Here is a 16,504-nt window from a genome sequence, read left to right as displayed (position 1 = left end):
AAGAGGGCATCAGATCTTGTTACGGATGGTTATGAGCCACCATGTGGTTGCTGGGATTTGAACTCAGGACCTTCGGAAGAGCAGTCGGGTGCTCTTAACCCACTGAGCCATCTCACCAGCCCCCCCCAAGATAAGTTTTTAATCATCTGTATTTGGGATATGTGCATGATGAGTACTTTAGGGCTAGAGGTTCAGATCCCCTGGAACTGGAGTTATAGGCATTTATGAGCCCTTTATGTAGCCTGCTGCTCCTTGTCTTTGTGTTGGCTATAATTAGACTGCTCTGAGGGCTGTATGTATAAAGTAAGTAATGAGTATTTAACCAAGCTAATTTTTCCATTTGTATGAGTGTTTTCTCTGCATATGTGTCTGTGCATTATGTCTATGCCTGGTGCCCAAGGAGATGCCAGAAGAGGCAAGCAGATCCCTTGTAACTAGACTTCCACGGTCGTGTGCCTTAATGTGAGTGCTGGGAGTTGAACCTGGGTCCTCTGCTAGAACAGGCTCCTAGCTGCTGTACCATCCCTCTCTCTAGGCCAGAAAATTTTTTTTTCTACTGTGATACATTTTTAATAAAAGGTGTTAATTTGCTTTATTCTCAGTTATATATCTAAGAAGATTTATTTTGTGGTATTTTGCAAGGATGACTTAGTAGCTATTTGTCTTGTGTTTTCTCCTCCAGCATTTGACATTGTGCAGCAAAGAAATGGTTATGGAGAAGCCCAGTCCGCTGCTTGTGGGGCGGGAGTTTGTGAGGCAATATTATACTTTGCTGAATAAAGCTCCCGAGTATTTGCACAGGTAAAATTTAGACATTTCTTTGCATTCTCTGGATATGGCCACATTTTATTGTCTGTTCTGTCTCTTTAATGTTGATAGTATCTTTGCAAACAGTAACAACATGTCATATCTTAGTACCATAACACATTTGGTCATACACCGCATTCCTCAGTATTTCGTGTGTCATTATACTAATGTGGAGCCTGACTAACTACAAGGTTCCAGTGAGTGATTAGAGATCAATGATTTAAACTTGTCTTTTTACGCTCTCCTCCTATTGTTGAGAGACGCTGCCCCACAACCTGTGAAGGCAGACTCTGGTCTCAGCTGAGAAGCGGTATTACTTGGGAGATCCTATCACTATTTTGGCAAGAGTTGAACATCTGTAAGCTTAATGTTTCCAGAGGTTGGAATGAAGTATGTGTAGCGTATAGTCCTGTTCTGGGTAGATGGAGTCCTTGAGCAAGTGGAGGGTAAGTGAGATGAGTTCTTCAGGTTGCTGTCCATCCTTTGTTTCTCCCCTTAGAAAGGCTGTTACTGACTCAGTGTAGGTCTTAGGTAAGCTCTCTGGAATTAGATTTTGTAGGCATACTGTTGGCCATGTGTTTCTATTGTCTCTTCTGTATTAGAGGAGAGGTTTGTATTTACTGTATTATAGGAGAGGTTTGTATTTACTGTTTTTTGGGTTCCCTTTCTGGGGATGATTTTTCTTCCCATGTAAACTTTATGTTGGTTATAATGTAGGCACTTTAATCATCTATTTCTCATATTTGACAGCTGACAGTTTGACATCGGTGTTTTCTCTGTGTAGCCCTGGCTGTAACTCACTCTAGACCAGGCTGGCCTCAGAGTTCTTGAACTGTCTCCTGAGTGCTGGGATTCACCACCGCCACCTGGCTAACAATAAAGTTTTCAACTAGTAGTGTTAACTATATTACTAACAGTATAACTTTGAGGCTAGCAACATGACACAGTGGGTAAAGGGATTTGCCAGGAAAGACTTATAACCTGGAGCATTCATAAAGGTGGAAGAGGTTCCTCTGATCTCCACACAAACACATCTGTACATAAATATCCACAAAATAATTTTAAAAGTCTTAAGATGGTACAGCTTCTATATTATATCTAACTTATTTAAACACTTTTTCCTCTAATAAAATGTTGATGCTTTTAAGTTTTTCACCGAGGGGTTGGAAGATGAGTTAGCAGTAAGAAGCATTGTTGGTCTTGGAGAGACTTGGGTTTGAGTCCAACACCCACGTTTCGGCTCAAGACCATCCATCTGTAACTCTAATCTCAAAGGATCTTGTATTTTCTGACCTCTGCCGGAATTAGGCACACATGGTGTACAACATACATTCAGGCAAAACACTCATACAAATCTAAAACCTAAAGTTTTTAATATTTTCCTCCTCAGCCCTTTTAATATGCTTTAGTTAATTATATTCTTAGAGTAAGTTCCTTGAAGAGTTGTCACCTCTAAGATGTGATTATTTCTTAGGTTTTAAGTGTGTGTGTTTTGTGTAGGCATGCACATGTGTGCAGGTGTCTGAGGAGGCTGAAGGATCAGATCCCGGCTGGAACCGGAGTGACATGTCAGGTGGTGGGAACTGGTTATGTGGATTGCTTAACTTCTGTGCACATTCAGATAGTAGCACTATTTATGAAGTTGTTAGGATCAAAAGGATCAGTATATGTCACTGAAAATACTGCGTGGCACAGGGGAAGTTCTGACATGTTTGACTAGCTCTGGAGAACATAAATTAAGTACTTAATAACTTGAATAAGGAAAGTCAATGTTGAGATGGTTGTAGACTTTTACTTGGTCTTTGAATTCTTTTTTGGTTTTTCAAGACAGGGTTTCTCCATGTAGTAGCTCTGGCTGTTCTGGAACTCACTCTGTAGACCAGGCTGGCCTTGAACTCAGAAATCCTCTTGCCTCTGCCTCGCCACCACCCCCCAGCTTGGATTCTTTTTGATTATTTGAAATTTGTAAGCTGTAAGCCTGTGGAGTTAGTAACCACTTGGAAATCCCTAAAGAGAGTATTAAATGGGACATTTGATTGTCAATAAATCTAGACAAGATGAGGTTTTCTTTTTTTTTACAACAATATTATTACAAAGAAGTACACTGTAGCTGTCTTCAGACTCACCAGAAGAGGGTGTCAGATCACATTACAGATGGTTGTGAGCCACCATGTGGTTGATGGGGTTTGAACTCAGGACCTTCAGAAGAGTGCTTCTAACCCACTGATCCATCTTGCCAGCCCGAGTTTTTTTTATCTGAAAAAAAAAATGATCAATAAGTTACTAGAGTACTAAATGTTTAGGATGCACTTGAGCTTCTTCTTTCAGTTTAATAAGAAGATTGACACAACTGTGAGGAAGGCTAGCTAATTGAGCATGTGCCTTGTTACATGGCTGTGGTGAGGGCACATGCTTTCTCAATGTATGTATAAATGAGGGCAGTGACTCATTTAGTCTGTACAGCAACTCTGGGCAATAGTCACAGTTCTGTTCGTGGCTAAGGACCCCTTTATCTGTTGGTCACCAGAACTCGAGTGACTCCTAAGCTTTCTTGTCATGTCTGGAAGTATTTTTAATTGTCGATGGCTTTGCAGGTTTTATGGCAGGAATTCCTCGTATGTTCATGGTGGAGTGGATGCCAGTGGAAAGCCCCAGGAAGCGGTTTATGGCCAAAATGTAAGTCAGAAATTACCTATTTTCAAAATGTCTTTGAATTAAGATGGCTTTAAAAATGTAGCCTTTCCCCTTGATCTTGTAAACCTTATATGACCAAGCACAGGGGAAAGCCAGGACCAAGTAGTGGGAGTGGGTGGGTAGGGGAGCAGGGGTGTGGTGGGGTATAGGGAACTTTCAGGATAGCATTTGAAATGTAAATAAAGAAAATAATAATAAGGGCTAGTGAGATGGCTCAGTGGGTAAGAGCACCCGACTGCTCTTCCAAAGGTCCGGAGTTCAAATCCCAGCAACCACATGGTGGCTCATAACCATCCGTAACGAGATCTGACGCCCTCTTCTGGAGTGTCTGAAGACAGCTACAGTGTACTTACATATAATTAATAAATAATCTTAAAAATAATAATAATGAATTTTAAAAAATTAGCCCTTCGGTAAGTGTTTTTAGTGTGATCTTTTGCTATAGTTTTAGTAGAACTATATTATATCGGGATGTTTTCAAAAGGAGCGCATGGACTGCTTTATACATACAGTTGAGAAAGCATATTTTGCACGTTACAGGAATGTACAAAATAATTGATCTTGATTGGAAGAGAGGACATTAGAGGGTTTTGGGCTTTAGTTGGACTCCAGGCTTGGTCCTTAGCAAACAGGAAGAAACTGGATATAGAAAAATAGCATCAGCAAACATAATAAAGTAAAATTAATAGTAAAGTAAAAAAAGATCAGAAGGAAGTTGGTAACAGTTTGAGAATGGTGATCTGGTATTGTTGCAGGATATTCGATCACACCGTGAGCCCCAAGATTGTGTTAGTTAAAAAAAAAAAATCTGTTTTTAATTATGGCATGGCTCAACCACTTGGTTTTTTTCTTTCTTTCTTTCTTTTTTTTTTTTTGAGACAGGGTTTCTCTGTGCAGTCCTAGCTGTCCTGGAACTCACTTTGTAGACCAGGCTGGCCTCAACTCAGAAATCCACCTGTCTCTGCCTCCCAAGTGCTGGGATTAAAGGTGTGTGCCACTATCTCCTGGCCACTTTTGGTTTTTCAAGACAGGGTTTCTCTGTATAGCCCTGGCTGTCCTGGAACTCATTCTGTAGACCAAGCTAGCCTCAAACTCAGAAATCCACCTGCCTCTGCCCAAGTGTTGGGATTAAAGGTGTATGCCACCACGCCCGGCTTGGCTCAGCCACTTTTAATCCCTCTGGCAGGAATACAGACATGCCCTTAGTGACCTTTAATCCGAAACAGTGAAGGTAGAGTTAGGTTGTAGAAAGAAACACCCGTGTTTGAAAGTGAAGTCAAATTGAGTGGCAGACAAAGTGACAAATTAGAGAAAGATTTGACAGAACAGGATCTGCCCAGCTCTCAGGAAAAGAGAAGAAAAGGAAGCTACTTAAGGGACAGTGCAGACAGGAGCAGGTTTAACAGACAGTGTACAGAGACAGGCTGAAAAGAGAACAAGCTAGACTCAGAAGATAGAATGAGCCAGAGAGTGAGAGGAACCAGGAGATTAGAAAAGACTGCCGGAGTTAGTATGAGGCCAAGCAGAGCAGGTCAGGAGAGGCTGAGAGAGAAGTCAGTTTGAGTCAGTCAGCTTGGAGAGATGTTTCTGAATCAGCCAGAGTTCAGAAAGAACTAGGAAGGGATGAACTTACTCAGCAGCAAGTCTCAGGCTGAAACCATTCTAGGCCTAGGTTAGATTGTATGGAGACGCTTCTAGGACAAGACCTAGGTTAGCAGACAGAGGTAGGTATCTAAAAAGCGTATAAAAGTTACTTGTACATCTGACCCCCAACAGCTCAAACGTGCAACCCTGAGATTAAGTCTCAAGCTCTACCAACTGAGCTAGCCAGAGAAATTAAGGGGAGAGAGCTGTACAACACCAGACTAAACACATTATAATACATAGTTTCTGGACTGAATTCAAATTAATTCAGAAAAGCAAATGGTTAACTATTCTGGGTTGTGAGGGAAATGTACACACAGTTAATGAGGTAGCACGAGAAGTTTATTTTCTTCACTCTTTTCCTCTGTAAAGGATATACACCACAAAGTGTTATCTCTGAACTTCAGTGAATGTCATACCAAAATTCGTCATGTGGATGCTCATGCAACTTTGAGTGATGGTGTAGTGGTACAGGTCATGGGCTTGCTGTCTAACAGTGGACAGCCTGAGAGGAAGTTTATGCAAACCTTTGTTCTGGCTCCAGAAGTAAGTTTTCACTTCATTTACTTTGTATTTATATGATTTGTTTGTTAATAGTTTATTGAAATGCTAGAGTTTCTTTCTACAGCCTTGGATTTGCTTGTTGCTCTTTTTTGAATTATTTAATTGATATTTGAATTTTACTTACTTTTTTTTGGGGGGGGGGTTCAAGACAGGGTTTTTCTGTATAACTCTGGCTGTCCTGGAATTCACTCTGTAGACCAGACTGGCCTCGAACTCAGAAATCCGCCTGCCTCTGCCTCCCGAGTGCTGGAATTAAAGGCGTGCGCCACACGCCTGGCCGAATTTTACTTTATTTTAATTTTACTGTTTTCCTTTATGTCTGGATGGCCTGTTAGTGATGTTATAGACAGTTGCTGCATGGGTCCTCAGAATCAAACCCTGGTCCTCTAGGACAACAGCTATCACCTGCTAAACCATCTCTCTAGCCCCTTAACTTTGTTTCTTGTTCTGTATTTGAATGTTTTATTTGCTTGTATGGATACATGTCTGATAGCCATAGAAGTGGGAAGGGTGTCATCCTCTGGAACTGTAGTTACAGTTGTGAGCTGCCATGCTGGGAATTACACCCCTGGGTCTTCAAAAGCAACCTGGGATTTTAACCACTAAGCCATTTCTCCTTCCTACTTGCTTGCAGCTGTTCTTGAGAGAGTTTATTAGGTGTTTGATACAGCTTATTTGGACATTGTATGTACATGTGTGTGCTTTAAAGTTAGGCAACTGGAATAAATGTGGAAGTGGATGATAAATACAGAAACGAGGATTGGGGTGATGTAGCTCAGTGGTAGAGCACTTGGCTTTCTGTGGAAGGCTCTGAGTTTGATTCCCAGGACCATAAGACAGGAAGGGAACCCACATGATCTGTGAAATAGTAAACTGTATTTTCTTTTTTGGTTTCTCTGTATAGCTCTGGCTGTCCTGGAACTCACTTGGTAGACCAGGCTGGCCTCGAACTCAGAAATCTGCCTGCCTCTGCCTCCGAAGTGCTGGGATTAAAGGCCTGCGCCACCAGGCCCGGCTTAAACTGTATTTTCAAAAGGTTTTGAAAAGGGAAAAACTTTATGAACTCAATTTTTAGAAGAGTTTTTTTAATTGTAATGTTTTTTATTTTTAATAATTAGCATCTACTCATTCATGATACAGGGCTTTATTTTGACATTTTCATCTGTGTGCATTGTGGATTTCTTTTTTAACCCAGTCTCCCTTTAGCTTAATCTGTGGCCTTCCATCTCTGTCTCTGAAAAGGTGGCATTACAGGCATTGGGCACCACACATTTTATAATAATGGCGATGTTTGTTTTCTCTATGTTAACATCCTAACATGCTCAGCTTTGGATAATTATATTTAGTCTAGATTATTTCTGTGGTACTAAACTATAGATTGCATGTAAGATTGTGTGTAGCATTTAATTTTTTCTTTTAATACAATACCATGGATGTTTACAGTTGTTTGAGGATAATTTGGGTACTTCTATTGATGAGTATTCATGGAATGCTTGTATGTTGGTTTTTTTTAATAGGGATCTGTTCCAAATAAATTTTATGTTCACAATGATATGTTTCGTTATGAAGATGAAGTATTTGGTGATTCTGAACCAGAACTTGATGAAGGTGAGCTGAACTTGAAGGAAAGCTGCTCAGTAGTAGTCTTACTTTGTACTTTCTGTAAGGACAAAACTTTGGGAAATTGGCTGTTTATTTGAATTGAAACTCTTTCCCTTCTTTAGTTTTTGTTAGGGAAGTATAACTGTGTATGTACATGAAATTACGTAGAAGTCACACCTAGGAAGTCTGTGTAGGTGACTTGTCTGCATAGGCTGTCTAGACTTTGGTACATGTTCTGGGGTTGTCCTGGAGATGCAGACACTGTCGCAGCGAGTGGTGTAGGACTCACCCTCCCTTCCTGCCCACTCATTGCCTGTCCAGGTTGTGGCTGCACTGCAGTTATTCATCGTTCACTGGTAAGAGGACCAGTGTTTTCATTACCACTCTTGAATAGATATGACAACAGAACCAAAATAATTGTTTCTAGCTTCCTTGCTTTTCCTTTCTTTACTATTACATCTTGTTAAAATAGAGTATAATAATCAACTTTTTTCCTGCTTATTCTCTTTAGTTTGTGGGGAACAGGGAATATTTCAGTGAATGACTGCCTTTGTAAGTCTACTGACATTTTAAATTAGCAAACCCTTAAACATACTACAGTGTGTATGTTAGAGCCTATGTAAGCTTCTCTTAAAAAGATGTGTTGTGTGTTGTCAGAGTCAGAAGATGAAGTGGAAGAGGAGCAAGAAGACAGGCAGCCGTCTCCTGAACCTGTGCAAGAGAATGCTAACAGCACTTACTATGATGCCCACCCTGTGACGTAAGGCTAGCTAGCGGTCGAAAGGTTGCATTTGCATTGGCCTGCAGTGAGCTGGCTACAGCAGTTCTTGCTGGGTTACTGTGGGCAGTTAGCTTTTCCTTTGGTGCTAGGTCCCTCGTGCGTGGTGAGTTATGCACATTGCCACCGGACCACACCCTCAGCCCCTGGGGATACATTTTTGTTAAAACTGCCTATTTAAGCCAGTATTTGGTTATTTATGACATGTATCAAGATACTGAAAATTACTACTTAATTTAAAAAGTGTGCATTCCAGGTAGTGGTGGCGCATACCTTTAATCTCAGCACTTGGGAGGCAGAGGCAGGCGGATTTCTGAGTTTGAGGCCAGCCTGGGCTACAAATAGAAACCCTGGCTCAGAAAAAAAACCAAAAAGAAAAAAAATTGCATGTTTTGTATCGAAACTGTGGTTGACTGTGATAATGCAGGCTATGTAGGACAGTACACTGAACTTGCTTCTGTAAAATTTTACTTTAACATGGCAGAGGGTGTCTTGTCCTGTGAAGGTGCTCACCCTGGAAGCCTGGGGATCTAAGTTCCTGACGTAAAGTAGAAGCCTGCCTGAAGGCCTGACCTGTCCCTACACACACTGCTTAGAAAACAAACACAGGGTTTATATTTAACACTGGAGTAAACCTTGTCACCATTTAGATTTAAATGGTGAGGTTTGGCTGTAGTGATGATGGCACAACAATTAAGACCACCAGCTGATCCCAGCACCTATGTGACTGACTGATTGGAACCCTAGACATGGGAATCTGATACCCTCCTATGGCCTCCGAGGGCAGTGTACATGCATTGTGCACAGACATACATGTAAGCAAAGCACCATTATGTGCAAAATACTAAAACCCATTTTTATAAATGTGCTGGTGCACTCTAATCCTGGCAGTCCAAGGAGGCAAACTCAACTAAGTTTGATGTCTGTGGTCTGCAGAGTTGAGTTCCAGGCCAGCCAAGGATACATAGTAAAATCCTGTCTCAAACAACAGCAACACCCAGAAAGATGGGTATAGATGGAGGTGAGTCTCTGGTTGCGCAATTTCACTGGTATGTGCCTGGCAGGCAGGACTAGGGTTTTTATCCATACCCAACACCACATGTGTATGACCAGAGAATACTTGCTTACAAATGCAGAACACGTTACCCACAGGAGTATAACTAGTTTCAACTGTTAGTTTGGAGAAACAGTTTTATTTCATTTGAATACCTAGTGACCTAGATGTTTCGTTGTAGTAATGGCATAGAGGAGCCTTTAGAAGAATCCTCTCATGAACCTGAACCTGAGCCAGAATCTGAAACAAAGACTGAAGAGCTGAAACCACAAGTAGAGGAGAAACACTTGGAAGAGCTAGAGGAGAAGTCAGCCACTCCTCCTCCTGCTGAGCCTGCTTCTCTGCCTCAAGAACCACCAAAGGTAAGATCAAAGGAACTTTTCAGATCTGGGACATCACATTTTCATACTTGCTGTCATTAATAAAGCATGGTTTTGGTTCTGTTATTTGAAATAGTAAGCTATACTTATGTATATGAAAGAAGCTCGAGTTCTTGTTGTTCTGAGGAGATTTCATGGTTTCTCTCTACCCCCAAAATATTCCGAAGAGTGAAATTTATACCCTAAGATTCCTCTTGTCTGTATGCAGTGTTGAATGACTTACATGAAATTATTCAAGTCCATGTGTGAGGTTTTTCAGTTGCTCATCTCTTCTGATGCTCCAGGAGTCATGCAGTGTCCCAACTGAAGTTGATCTGTGAGAGACACCTGTTTGCGATACAAATGGGATCAGTTTCCTTACTCTACTAATTCTCTTGAACAGATGTGTGGCACCCACAGTATACCATGTGAACTGTCTCTCTGTCAAGTAGACGGTTAGTAGACTTGGGCAGGAGAAGAGAGTAGTGCAGGAGTCCTTGCTCACTTTGTAATGTCTGCTGAGTCTCCCACAGCACTCTGCTCTTCCTGTGCTTCTCCTCCCTAACACCATCACTCACATCTGGTCTCCCCACGGGGAAAGAAGTCAGTCTCTGCTTCAGATTTTATAGCATGTGTAGCTGACAGTGGTTTGCCACTTGCTTATGTAGGAACTTGTGTGGTTTCAGCAGTTGAGGCAAAACAGTTGGTACCTTGCATAATGAGGTGTTGAAAGTTGGCACACAGACTGGCATGTGTGTGTGTGCCTTTCTATTAGGAGGTCAGTACTTCAATATAAAGGAATGGATTAGAAATGAAAACAGATTAAATATTTGGAAGTTTCCCTATAGGAATGTTGGTGGTTTTCCATGATTAGTAGTCTAGGTTTGTTGCATTTCCTGCAGGCTTTCTCCTGGGCTTCAGTGACCAGTAAAAACCTGCCTCCTAGTGGTACTGTTTCTTCCTCTGGAATTCCACCCCATGTTAAAGCACCAGTCTCACAGGTAACCAATCTGTGAACACATTGGATTGTATCCTTGTTACATTTGCCAATTGCTTACTTTTAAACATTTTTAAGCAAGTCAACCAGAACTATGGATTAAACATTAAAAATGTATTAATAATGTCGGTGCACTCACTTTAAATGCCAAATCTCTATTAATCTACAGAGGTGGGATTTGGGTGTGTGCAGTACAGATTAAGTTGGTTTTACTAATATAATATTGTCACTTTAAAGGCTTCTTTAAGAAAAATACTCCTTGAAAATTTTACCACTTAGCAAGAGTATTTTAGGCAAGAATTTGGAAAGGCACAAAATAGAATGACATTTTTTTTTTTTTTTAAAAAAATCACTGTTCTAAAGAAATAGAAACCTTGATATATGTGTGTGTGTATATATAATATATATGTTATATATTATATATATTTACATTGCCTAAACTCAGTCTGTGAATGTTTGACACAGTTTGATTGAAGCCTGTACCAACTTATGACTGTAGTGTTCACCTTAGCAGATGATTTTAGTATTCTGCTTTTTGTCTGTTTGTCATCTACCCATTTCAGAGCTTTCCAAAATTGTGAAAATATGACACTATTTAAGATGCTTGGTAGACAGCATAGATTAAATTTGAGTTTATTGGCATATATAAGTATCCAGTTTCCCCTACATTTTGAGTAGAGCTTCATTTTCCTACAAAATTTACCCTTGGTTATTGTATACATTTTTTTTCTTTAAGATGCTCTAACATTAAGACATTGCAGTTTTAAAAGTAACTAGTAATAACTTGTCCCCGATGTCTCTACACACATACATGGTGCTGTACTACCTGTGTGTTGTTGATGGTGGTGGTGTTTTTTTTTTCTGGTTAAGTATTTAAATGTGGTTGTATTTGATCCCAGTCAAAGCTCAACCCTAATGATTTGTGCTTTTCTAAACCAATCTGGACGAGTGACTTGGGACTTTGAAATCTTTATTTCTGTCAGATTCACATGTGGAGCTTAGTTGTTATTTCAGAGATTTGGTGACACTGTAAAATTTTAACTTAAGAGTTTTGTGTTTACCTGTGTGCGTTCATGTGCACCTCATGCATGCAGTGCCCTCAGTGCAGAAGAGTGTTTTGGTTGCCTTGGGAATGGAGATGCTGCAGATGGTTGTGAGCTGCCCTGTAGGTGCTGAGGTTGCAACTCCCTTGGTCTGCTGCAAGCTGCAGGTGCACTTCGCCAACTGCCAAGTCATGGCTACAGTTCAGTGCCTACTTTAGGAAGTTCAGTAATATATTCCTTTTGTTTGCCTAGCCATTGTGGTCAGTGTGTGATTTTCACATTTCTTGTGGGGGGGATATGGGTGGGAACAGGGTCTCATTGTATAGCTGTAGCAAGCCTTGAAGTCAGAGGTCCATCTGCCCTGCCTCCCTCGGACTGAGATAGAAAGTACACAGATTTCCTTGTTACTGAGTCCTTAAAACCACCCTGCATGACAAGTATTAACCTTCCATTTTATAAAGAGGAAAATTAGACTCTAGCATAACTCACCCATGTTAAGGCAGCTGAATATAGCCTGTCTTTTGAATTTAGGTAGTTGCACACCATACTACATGTGGTCTAAATGCATACATTTTTCTTTAGTGTCTTATGGAGAATATTAGGACTCTATTCATAACAGAATTTAAGATATTTAGATTTTAAGTTTTTTTTTTTTAAGGTATGTCATAACTTACTAGATTCTAAACTCTTAGGTATCTTACATTTGAGTCAATTTTGAAGTTATTTTATTTCCCACTCCATTAAAAATGTTTTAAAATGAAACCTTAAGGGGCTGGAGAGATTGCTTGCTCAGCAGCTCAGAGCACACGGGGAGGACCTGAGTTAAGGTCCCTAGCACCTGTATCAGGTGACTTAGAATTGCCTGTGACTCCACTTCCAGGGGACCTGATGCCTCTGGCCTTTGTAGGCATTGGCTCTCATATGCACGTGCCCACACTTAGGCACACACATACATAATTAAAAATAATAAAATGTAAGCTTTAAGACTACCCTCGGGTCTTTGTGCTATGTGTAGAATAAATTTGTGATATTTTCACCTGGTTTAGTAACCTTCAACTTCTTTTATTTTTATTTTTTTACTTTAGAACAGCTTTCTTTTCCTTTTGTTTTAACAAGATTTGGTAAAAGAAAGTTAAGTTTACCTTAGGGTATTGATAGGCACTGAGCTAAAAGTAGGTAAGTGAAGTCTTTGCTGGACTGACCAGCTCTCTCCATAGCTGACGCTCCGTTGCAGGGCTGGTGTAGGGTGTAGTGATGCTTTTTGACTTGCTTTGACTGTTTTTATTTTATATTTCGTTTGACATTCATTCGTAGGGTTTGCTGTAAGATCATACCTTTGGTTACGTGAAGTTAAATTGAAAGCATTAATGGTAGGCTATGTAGACACTTCATCTGTTAGGAATGCCTAGTTTTAGTTGGTGGGTGAGAAGAAGGAGAAGGCATAGCTGGCTTAGCTGACATTTGTTTCTTAGTAAAAAGGATTCTTCGCTTTTTGTTCTTATGTACTGGCATTCTTGTCCACTTCCAAAGTCAAAGTTACCAAATCTGTAGAAACTATTTATAGATAAATTGTTCTGAGGATTTATTTTTGTAATAAGTTTTGAAATGTGTTAAGGTCAGACAGAGTCTCAAGTTCTTTGATAATATTTAGACTGTTCTATATTTTTCCTGAAAATTCTAAACGTAAGGTATATTTGATTATTTTTTTTCAAAAAGATTGAAAATGAGTATGGATGGTTTTGCCTGCACATATATCTGTGCAGCATGTACCTGTAGGGGCTGGAATAGGCCTCAGATACCCTGGAACTGGAATTACAGAGGGCTCGTGAATGCTGGGAACTGTCTATGAAAGCAGCAAGTGCTCTTTCCCTACCCATCTTCCCCCCTCTTTTGCCACAAGGTCTTACTCTGTATCTAAGGTCAGCCTAGAGCTCCGCCTGTGTGACCAGGATGGCCTGTAATTCCCAAGAGTGCCTGGAGGGTGGGATCAAAGGCTGGACCACCAGTCGCTATGCACAGTCGCCATTTTTATTAATTTCCAATAAGATACTAAAATTTGAGTAAAGTATCTATGTTTCAATTCTGATTGGTAATATAAACTGTACCAAGTTCTGCTTTTGAGACTTCCTTTAGTGGAAGTAAGCATATAGTTACAAATATATGCCTTTTTATATATACAGCTCTAAGTATATACCACATCTTAGGTTGCTATATACTATTAAACTGTATATGCACAGACAGCAGGCCTCATTGTCAGGTTTTTATGATACTCTAAACCAGTAACTTGGGAACATTTGTTCAAGTGGAATGCTTAGTCCTTTCAGTAGTTTGCAGTCCCAGCAGTGGCAAACAATAACAGTTTAACAAGTTTACAATTCCCTTGGACTGGGCTGGTGAGATGCCCAGTCAGTAGTTAAGAGCACTGGCTGCTCATCCAGGACCCAGCACTCACTCACATGGGAGTGCACAACTGTCTGTAACTCCAGTTCCATGGATCTGGTGCCCTCACACAGACACATGTAAGACATACATGGAAGCAAAATACTAATGCACATAAAAATAAACCTTTTTTAAAACAAAACAAAACAGTTCTCTCAAGGATTGCAACCTCCCATACACACAGAGCAAGATAGCTAGATAGGCTTTATAACAAAAACTGGCCAGGCTGGCCTTTGAACTCACAGAAATACACTTGCCTCTGCCTCTTAAGCACTGAGATCAAAGATATGCACCACCATACCCAGCAAAATTAACTTTGTAACTAGGTATATTCCATGACATGTGAAAAGATTTCATCTTGGGAAAATAAGTCTATATAGGGAGAAAAATAAACAGAAGTAGGTAAATCTTTTAAATAACTTAATGTTAATATATATCTTAGGGTTACAGTGGCTGCATTGGTTTTTATATTTAGATTTATCTTTATAAATTATAATATCCCAGTTATGTAATTAATGAAACCAAGGTCCATAAAGATTAAAGTACTAGCTTTAAGTTTGGGATGCCCATAGTCTGTTGAATGCTTGAATGAAATGTCTTTTGATGATTCATTTAGTTTTGTCTTTTCCTTGGGCCATAATGCTTGAGCAAGTAGAAAGCCCTTGGAGGTTGAGAATACTGGAAATTGCTGTTGTATGAGGGAAATGACCGAGGTGTGGACGGACGGCATTATTGTTTACAAAGTCCTCGAGTGTATTTGAGTGATTTTGAGCAGTTGACAGACCTGCCCTGTCATTCCCACTCAGCTAAGAACTGTTGTTCAATCCTTTCTACAGGGCTTCTTGGACTACTTGAGATTTTATATGGAAACTCTTGTCGATTAATTTTGAGATGTGGTCTTACTGTTTCAATCTGGCTTGAAACAAAGATCATCCTGCCTCAGCCTTCTGAGTGCATTTGCCACCATGCAAAGGGTTATTGTTCGACCTATTAAAGTATTGGTTTCAAGATGGTGGGATGGGCTAGGAGATGCTACTGAGCACTGTTGATGTCTGAAAGCAGCAAACTAGGCATTTACTGAGGAATTGTGTGTCTATTCTTGTCTTTATAAGATAAGAAAGCCTTTTAACTTTGTCTTTTGTATGTATATGGAGTTGCTCATCTTGCATTTTGTGATTTTGTAGCAATAACTTACCTGTTTTATTGTGAGTATAATTTTAATTTTAAAGAGTGCTATTGTGTAAAAGCAGCTTAGTGTGAATTATTACAGTATTGAGTAAGAAAATTAAGATCTACCCTACAGTCCTAGCTTGGTACAGAATATCCTTTACAAAGTATTTTCACACATATAGGAAATTATATAAAAACATCATAAACTTAATATCATTATCCTTGCTAGTGACTTGCTAATAGTTGCTTTGATTGTTTTTTTTTCCTGTAGAAGTTACTTCTTTATAATATAAAAATTTTAATAATTTTTCCATTATATTTTAGCCAAGGGTTGACGCTAAGCCAGAAGTTCAGTCTCAGCCACCACGTGTGCGCGAACAGCGACCTCGAGAGCGACCTGGTTTCCCTCCTCGAGGACCAAGGCCAGGTAAGCTCACTTACCATATGGCCTTTACTGGACAGTTGGAGGAGACTGAACTTTAGGTCCATCCGTGGGTCCGTGTGAAGGTCCGATTACTTAGATAGGGATGTGCTGCTGAAATAGGTAGCCTGAGCTGACAGACAACTTTGAAGAGAGGGTTTGCCGATCTCTATGGAGACGTGTGGTTGGTAGATAAAAATGTGCCCTTTTGTCATTTACTGATTGTAGCTGCTTTTAAGACATGGAAGCTGAGCTGTTAGGATCCAGCTCACTGTGCACTCTTGTCTTTTCAGGAAAAACTCTCCACACTGACTCCTCCTGAGTTGAACTAACTTTTCATAACTGCATTGTTAGCTAAGGTGTAGCGAAGACCATTATTTGAATTCTGTAAGATTTAAAAGAGCTTTTCAGGGTTAGAGAGGTGGAGCAGCAGTACAGAGCACTGCTTGTTCTTCAGAGGACCCAGGTTCAGGCTCTCAGCACCCACATGTTGATCAGAGTTGTCAGTTCTGGGGATGCAGTGCCCTCTTCTGCCCCGCTAGCAGAAGGTATGCGCGTGGTGCAGACATACATGCACAACTCCCATCCATGGATAAGTAAGGCATATAAATCTTCTCAGAAGGGAGGGTTTGGATACAAGTGAGGTACACTACTGTACCTCAGATTTAGAAGTGTAATTCTATAAATAAAAGTAATGAATTCAGAAGCTGCAGGCAGTGGAATTGACAGTCATGATCTAGGATGACAGGCAGTAGTATTGACTGTCAAGATCTAGGATGACATTAAGAAGTTGCAGGCAGGGCTGGTGAGATGGCTCAGTGGGTAAGAGCACCCGACTGCTCTTCTGAAGGTCCGGAGTTCAAATCCCAGCAACCACATGGTGGCTCATAACCATCTGTAACAAGATCTGACGCCCTCTTCTGGAGTGTCTG

General features: G+C 40.3%; 1 protein-coding gene across 1 annotated transcript in view; it reads left to right on the top strand.

Annotated features, from left to right (window-relative positions):
* The window catches only part of G3bp2 (G3BP stress granule assembly factor 2), a 38,291-nt gene that overhangs the window by 7,799 nt on the left and 13,988 nt on the right, over window positions 1–16,504 (top strand). Inside the window, exons 2-9 of the mRNA XM_021210335.2 lie at window positions 683–801; window positions 3,402–3,483; window positions 5,518–5,691; window positions 7,227–7,317; window positions 7,969–8,071; window positions 9,325–9,505; window positions 10,405–10,503; window positions 15,476–15,578. Coding sequence (XP_021065994.1) covers window positions 707–801; window positions 3,402–3,483; window positions 5,518–5,691; window positions 7,227–7,317; window positions 7,969–8,071; window positions 9,325–9,505; window positions 10,405–10,503; window positions 15,476–15,578 — 928 coding nt within the window. The 5' untranslated portion in view covers window positions 683–706. The remainder of the gene's footprint in view (window positions 1–682; window positions 802–3,401; window positions 3,484–5,517; window positions 5,692–7,226; window positions 7,318–7,968; window positions 8,072–9,324; window positions 9,506–10,404; window positions 10,504–15,475; window positions 15,579–16,504) is intronic.

This window comes from Mus pahari, chromosome 13, assembly GCF_900095145.1.
Source record: "Mus pahari chromosome 13, PAHARI_EIJ_v1.1, whole genome shotgun sequence".
Lineage (NCBI taxonomy): Eukaryota > Metazoa > Chordata > Mammalia > Rodentia > Muridae > Mus > Mus pahari.
Note: the sequence above shows the minus strand (reverse complement) of the source record. Positions and strands in the feature narration are given on the sequence as shown.